At 38.5% G+C, this 7,650-nt stretch overlaps 1 protein-coding gene across 1 annotated transcript; it reads right to left on the bottom strand.

Annotated features, from left to right (window-relative positions):
• Positions 1-1,098: 1,098 nt before the first annotated feature.
• On the bottom strand, positions 1,099-6,577 carry LOC146487931 (uncharacterized). Its single transcript, XM_085124191.1, has 4 exons — positions 6,474-6,577; positions 3,500-3,571; positions 2,089-2,188; positions 1,099-1,677 (listed from the first exon to the last, which is right to left on the bottom strand). Exons 2-4 carry the CDS (start codon positions 3,563-3,565, stop codon positions 1,535-1,537), a joined length of 309 nt encoding a protein of 102 aa, XP_084980317.1. The 5' UTR covers positions 3,566-3,571; positions 6,474-6,577; the 3' UTR covers positions 1,099-1,534.
• Positions 6,578-7,650: the final 1,073 nt, after the last annotated feature.

Below are 7,650 nucleotides of genomic sequence, written 5' to 3'. Positions count from 1 at the left end.
TTACATAAATGTTTTCGTTAGAGACTGAATATTTTTAAATGGGAAATATAATTTTTTGTTTATATAAACAAAATAGTAAAATACATGGTTCGAAAAATTAACGCGGACAGTAAAATGTGACAATCAAAACTATTTCTTTGAATCATTTACAAATACAAAAACCTCATAATATTTTGCTCTGTACACAAAATATCCCCCTTTACCTTCGCCACTCACTTTTTGGTGCGTAAATAAATAAAAGGGCTAGTGTCGCTTAAAAAAGATAAAAATAAAGTAAAGAATAGAATAAAAGACCCAGCTTGAAACATCGCATTTCTATATCGAAGAAACCTTACCTAACAATCGGTTGTTCAACTTGTGTCGCATTGGTCAATGATGTAAACGACGCGATTTATGTGGTATCACATCAAATGCGATAGTTACTGCTTTAGAAAATATCATTCAAATTGACAGCTGAATATTCTGTTGAATTACTTACTTAGAGTTCACTAGACCATTTCCGAGCTGCTTTGCACTTCATCATGAAAGCGATGCTATGTGCATAGTTTTTATTACTAGTAATAATCAAAGATTAGGGAGTGCGTTCGATGATCTCGATTCCAGGCTCTCTCTCCTTTGCCAAGTTGGTGACGATGTCATCCGCCCCTGCCAAATCTGCGGGGGATGCCAGAATCACGTCCCAAGATCAAATCATTCACGGCAATCAACGTTGTCCCATACAATCTCGACTGTAATCTACACTAGGAGTGCGTTCTTTTTACGTCGAACGGAATGAAATTAGTTTTCATTCACATGCAAGCAAAGCCGCATCAGCAGGGCAATATGAGTGACTCCTCTGTCATGGGATTTAGAGCCGCCGCCCACGCTTTTCGAGATAAACTTGTGCACGGCGTTTTCACTCGGAAAACGCATCAAATGCTTTCCACCCGCAGGATCGTTTTTTGCATCATTTTTTGTCGTCCACATTGCAACGCTCCCTGACCCACCAGCAACTAAATAAGCATGGAGAATGCGCATATTACCGCTGTGACGTACACACTAAACACGTACACCAAACCGGCGTTTCCAAATTCATCTGCTGTAGATGCTATAGAGATAGAATAAGCTGAACCAATACTTTCAGGTATCATTCTTTCCCGTAACGTGCTATGTTTTCTGGTTTCTCTAGAAGGATAGAGCTCAACAACGACTCCAAGATATCTCAAACTAAAATATAAGAAGTATTTCCTGCAATTGATCTTTACAACGTTTTCCCCTACGAGATAACTTGAACTAAGACTCTCAGCTTTGTCAATCTAATATGAAAGAAGTCTTTCCTTCCCTTGAGTATTCAATTGTCCATAAAACGTCATGTTAAACACAAACGCTATGCCATCTTGAAGTAAAAAAGGCTAGAGGTAGAGGTCTTCTTTAGGTTGGACTGAAACTGAGCTATCTCAATGTAAAATGGAAACGTCTCCCGCGGCCATTCCTTTCCCCAGAAAGGTCAAACCTCAGCCATCTCAAGAGCCTGAAACTCTCAGCTACCTTCAATCTAAAATGTCAGAAGTCTTTCTCTCGAGGTGCCCTTGACAGCACAAGAGGCAGCTTCAAACTCCTGAAGCTTCATGCGCACAAACAGACCACTGTGTGGTATCTCAACACCAGTTACGCTGCGTAGTGGGATGTAATGGATTCCTAGTGAATATAACAAAGTCATAATAGAGCGGTTTCAAATATACTGTCGACAATACCTTATTACAGGAAATTAACCCCCCTGGAATTAATGACGCAAATTTTGAAAAGTTCGCGTTGATTTAAGTCGCGTTAACTTCGGGAACATTAATAAAATGGAGTATTGATTCGCGATACGCTTATTATAATTTCAAAAAATTTACCCGAAAACTCTACTGTATATAGAACTTTTAATATTCAAGTATCATTAGTTTGTTATTATTAAAACTGCCGAGCATTAATTCAGGACAGCAACTACTTTTCTCAACATAAAAATAAAATAAATAAATAAATAAATAAAAAATGGGAATTTCTGTGCAGAGGATGGTTTTATTGGTAAACTAACAGTAACAGACCGTAACAGACACCACCAACCTGATCTTAGGCTGTCCAAAGAAATGACTTCTTGAAAAAGTAATCTGAGAAGCCTGTTCTTGTTTCTGTTTAACAGTTGAACTTTGAAGTAAACAAGGCACTAAAAAGCGGAAAGATATACAGAAACTGAATATAAGTGACATCTATTTAATATTCTCAGGGCTGCAGCTAAGAAAAACCCAGAAGGCTCATTAATAAACCAAGCCAGCTCTTTTGGACTGTGCACCTTTAAAATTATCCTCAAGAATCAGTGTTCCGTTGGAATTTCAGCCAGTAATAAGGTCTTTTAAGGACAGTCCCTACTTTTGTTACTGTGCATCTCGAGATACTCGGGTTTCCTATGGGTGGTTCCTTCTAATACAGGGATATTTTCGCGCGGTTTAAAACTATGCGGAGAAAGCACATTTTAGCAAGTGCTTTTGGTATCCAAAAAGAAAACTAGGCGGTAACCATGCATTTTTCAGAGATAATAAAGGTTCAATTTGGGAGAACAACGCCATACATTACTTTATATTTTACTGCTTTTTAGAACAATTGTTGCTTAATTGTCTCTAAAAAATGCAGGGTTACTCCCAATTTTCTTTTTGGATTTCCATAGCCCTTGCTCAGATCTGCTTTTCAAGGATAGTCATAAACCGCGCACAATAATACTTAGTAGGCACCGACCTTAAACGGGAAAATTCGCTGGCAGCCAGCTCTTAGCGACATCCCTAAAATTCGGAACGCCAGAAGACAACCCCATGGTGTAAATACAAGCTCAAGTTACCGCGATTGTCCTCTCTTTTAATCGCGTGGCTAAAGAATTTAACGAAGAAGTAGACTTTTTTCATAAATGGCGGCCGATAAAATATTCTTTAATCTCACGAAAGTTAGAATGTGCAAAACTGAATGAATTTTTACTCTAAAAGGAGATTAGTAGGTGTAATTGGCGTATACATATCGAAAAGAATGATAGATCGGCCGCCATTTATGAGAAAGTTCTATGCGCTGTTATAATTCCAGCTAGGAGTCGGAGAAGAACACCAGCTCAGGGCCTTCGGATTGAAAGTCAGTATACAATTTTTCTTCGAAATCCAAGTGTGTAAGAGACCTCACTCTACGTCTACAAAAGACCATGCCCAACGCGTTTGTCAGCAAACCTTGGGAAACCAACCTTGTAATCCTGAGTCCTCAGGCTCTTTAGCCAGCGAGTGGCTAACCGCCTCAGTGGAGAAATCATGGGTTATTGGAATGTTTTCACTGTGGGGTGGCAGAGCCGCAACGGAGCAACCAATCAAAAATTATTGGAATTCCCCAGAGACTTTCCTGACGACCAATCGCTGGCCAAAGTCCCTGAGGACTCTGGGTAGGGCATTCTAAACATTAGATCAACAGAATGCCAATGATCAAGGCAAGATTGATCAACACTTACGAGCTCAGGCATGATGATCTTAAACAGTTGCTTGGCATTCTCAAACTGTGGTTTTAACTTTTCCATGGTGGGCTATTAAAACAAAGAGTGAAAGGTGAGTGAAGGAAATAAGAACAGAGATATTCAACTTTCCACCACCTCCCTCCCCCCCCCCCCCCATCTCCCCAAAGAAGCGACAGTTGCTTCCCTCTTTAATAGCTAACTTAGGGCTTCAGTTTAGCACCCAGCAGCAGCTACGTAGACTGTACCGGGATCGAAGGGGCGCTTGGTATTTTTAAAAAGGCGGATTCACGTGACCTGTAGGTTATTCAAAGATTAACACACACGCAAAAAAAAAACAACATTTAGACCTTCTTGGAACCCTTAGTTTTCATCTATCTCTCAAGGGTTACAGAGCTACGCAAGACTGATAAATATCCACGTGGTGGCTCGATTTCCATTTTAAAACCTGTAAAACGCACAGTTGGTGATACACGAACACTCGGTTTGTATGGCTGTGATGGTTGATCCCAGACTTGTCCCTCACCGGCAGAAATCTCAAACTCACAGTCTAATGATCAGTTCAAATTCAGGCATAACGATTGTATTTTTTTCTTAAAGGGCAGAGTCATCTTCTTGTTCTTCTGTTTTGTTTTTTGGTAGTGTTTCTGTGAATAGCCGAAAAACGTGGTTTTTTTTAATCGTTAAAATTATGGTTGAGTTTTGTTAACAGTAACTCACTAGTATACAAAAACCACTATTAATTATGTTTGGCTGCGAATGGCTAGGATAGAAGTGGATTGCAACTTGAAATAATCAGCCAATTTTTTTTTCAAGTTCTTCCCGTGTATTTTAGAGAAGTCGCCAAAAGCGGTATTACAGTTTGTTCTTTCTAGGCGAAAAACCTATTTTCTTCCCAGTGTTGTGACAGCAATTTCACGTGATTTTTGACCAAACTACAGCAAAATCACCGGAACGTGCCCCTTAAAACAGGCACTATACAATAGAATACAATACGTTTATTAACATATCCTAATTGATGGCTTGCATGTGACGTCATGGCGGCCATGTTAGTCTTCAGAAACAATGAGATTTTCTCCTCTGGGAGTTTACCTCCATTTTTATGCAAACCATATGAACAAATTTTCTTTTGTTTTGTACACCAACATGGCGGCAATGCAAACCACCTAGAGTGGTTTTTAATGTTAATTTACAATCAGTTGCAAACAGCAGAAAACACTACTACTACTACTACTACTACTACTACTACTACTACTACTACTACTACTACTACTACTACTACTACTACTACTACTACTACTACTACTACTACTACTACTACTACACTACTGCTACTACTGCTGCTACTGCTGCTGCTGCTGCTGCTGCTGCTACTGCTGCTGCTACTGCTGCTACTGCTGCTGCTGCTACTACTGCTACTACTGCTACTACTGCTGCTACTGCTGCTGCTACTGCTGCTACTGCTGCTGCTGCTGCTACTGCTGCTACTGCTGCTGCTGCTGCTGCTGCTGCTACTACTGCTACTACTGCTACTACTGCTACTACTACTACTACTGCTGCTACTGCTGCTGCTACTGCTGCTGCTGCTGCTGCTGCTGCTACTGCTGCTACTGCTGCTGCTGCTGCTGCTACTGCTGCTGCTGCTGCTGCCACTGCTGCTACTACTGCTACTGCTACTACTGCTACTACTGCTACTACTGCTACTACTACTACTACTACTACTACTGCTACTACTGCTACTACTGCTACTACTGCTACTACTACTACTACTACTACTACTACTACTACTACTACTACTACTACTACTACTACTACTACTACTACTACTACTACTACTACTACTATTCTAAAACTACTAAAAATTATCGATAAGATGAAATAAATATAATCACAAAAATAAACAGTGATGATGCCCACAATTCCTTACGGGCACAACGTTTGGGGTTGGAGTTGAGGTATCGATAAGATTAAACTTTAACGACTGTTAAAAAAAAAGAAATTTAGAAATACCATTTAAACTTCACAGACGTTTACATGGCATGGAAATGAATTGCCACAATTAAGTAAATATTTAATCCACAGACTACAAGGTTAAATGCACAGGAAAGGCGACTGGCTCTAGAACTGGCTCTCGAAAGCCCAGACAGTAAACTACAATAGATAGATAAATCGTTTATAGAGCAATACACTCTTTGCATTAACGTATACTATGTACTTATATATTTGCTGTAAACACTTTTTTCCTTACTGTTGTATTTTCCTCTCCCAAGCCTAATTTAGCTAGCAGAGCTTTTCAACCAGTATTATAAATTCTCTTTCCCCCTATTTTATTTAACTGCACTGAGGTAGTGGCCAACACGAAAGTCTTGCTCCTTTGGCCACTACGCACTTCTTCCGTAGAATGTAAAATCACTAAATAAATTGCTCTGCACGTTTAATTTTTTTTCTTCCTATAAAATATATTGTATTTTGTTGTAATAAGTGTGAATAAAAAATTGAATTGAATTGAATTGCAGTCTCAGCAATCGAATTATGTGTCTCAAAATATAATACCATATAATTTTCAACAGAAGTAATAAAGACTAATATGAATAATTATAATTATATCTCTCAGTTACTGCGCACGGTGTGATCGGTCAATTTTGCGGGCCGTATTTCACTGCGCGGCCCGCTAAATTGCTTGCCCGCCCGCCCGATTAACCTCAGAGATATAATAAATATCATACTAGCCTCGTTTTCTCGGTCCGTACGATAGGTTACGGATCCTCGTTTTTTCCCGCAGATTTATGAAAAAACTGTAAGTTACCGACGTCGAACTCGGTTAGTAAGAGGTATTTAAAATATCGTTAAAATTCTCTATTGTTACACAGCTAATCATATGCTATGGCTTATAATGAAGGAATCCTTAAATCAATCTGTTCTACATAAAGGAGTATATAAAAAGTTATTCCTTAATTGTCTCTGATGAACTAACCTCAGTGCTGAGTGTAGCGCAGTCTTCAGGCACCCCAACGGTATCTACATCAACACGAATTGGAAGCCTTGAGTCTTCATCTCCATGTAAATACTGTCCTGATAGAACCTAAAAAAACCCGTACAGTTACCTGGAATGTTCTCCACAAAAAACCCAGAAATTGCATTGTCCAAAGGAAATTAAGTAGTTGCAGTAGTAGTTGCATTTATTTATGCACGATTAAAAAAAATTACAGCAGAGCTGATGCGGTCGTGTTATGAATAAAAATAAAAATAAAAATTTAATAAAAATAACACATTTCAAAAACTAAAACTATTTACAGTGATCCTTAACAAACAACATATTAATAATTTTTTTATTATTTTTATTTTATTATTACATTGACTCATGCACAGTATCGTCTAGTGAGATAATCTCCTGGGGAGGTTAAAGTGTTGGCAAGAGTTTAAAAGCCAAAATCTCGCTGTTGGTTTTTCGGAGAATATGTCTACATCTACATTTATTAAGTTGATAAAATCTTGTAAGACATCACATCAACTGTAATAAAAGCTAAAATAAAATATACATATATATACACTTGTCCAGCTCCTAGTTTTATTTATTTATTAGTCCTTTGTAAATAGTTTCAAATGTTATGTGACTCGCCTTTTGCGTTCATGGGCCCCGCTGGAGGATTCTGTTATTTTCATTTTTGCTGGGTTGTTCATGGTCCCTCAGCGGGGAATTTATTACAGTATTGTTTAAGGGCCCCTACTTTGGGATCATGTTATAGCCTTAATTATGTTCATTCAGAGGCTTCTAGCGGGGAATTACCTTTGGCTTATTACGTAACTTTTGTCACTCGCTTTTATTCTATTGTTATTTTGTTTGTGATTCAAACCTTTTTGTAACGCTAATTAAGTTGGTTATATAAGCCTGTACCTTTGATACGCGCAGCCATTGTAAATAATTTTTAGTTTTTAGTTTTTAACATTATCTGAAGACGGCTGAAAGCCGAAACGTTATTAAACCAAGTCGGACCGGTAAGAAGTTTACCCCACTGTTCTTGCTCAGTATTCGTCTTTAAATTTACCTGGTGGTATTGCATCCTTCGGATCCTTCTGCTGGGAGTTCATTGTTTGTGTAAACCTTCATATTCTGCCTATATATACACATATATGTACATATGTATAAGTTG

This window comes from Pavona decussata, unplaced genomic scaffold (assembly GCF_977016875.1).
Source record: "Pavona decussata unplaced genomic scaffold, jaPavDecu1.1 SCAFFOLD_12, whole genome shotgun sequence".
NCBI classification, from domain to species: Eukaryota; Metazoa; Cnidaria; class Anthozoa; order Scleractinia; family Agariciidae; genus Pavona; species Pavona decussata.
Note: the sequence above shows the minus strand (reverse complement) of the source record. Positions and strands in the feature narration are given on the sequence as shown.

Excerpts from the sequence above, each read along its gene's own strand:
- LOC146487931 (XM_085124191.1), bottom strand. The coding sequence starts at position 3,565 with ATGGAAAAGTTAAAACCACAGTTTGAGAATGCCAAGCAACTGTTTAAG. Across the intron at positions 2,189-3,499 it reads AGATCATCATGCCTGAGCTC|TGCCTTGTTTACTTCAAAGT; the intron begins GTAAGTGTTGAT and ends TCCGCTTTTTAG. Across the intron at positions 1,678-2,088 it reads TTTGGACAGCCTAAGATCAG|GAATCCATTACATCCCACTA; the intron begins GTTGGTGGTGTC and ends TATATTCACTAG.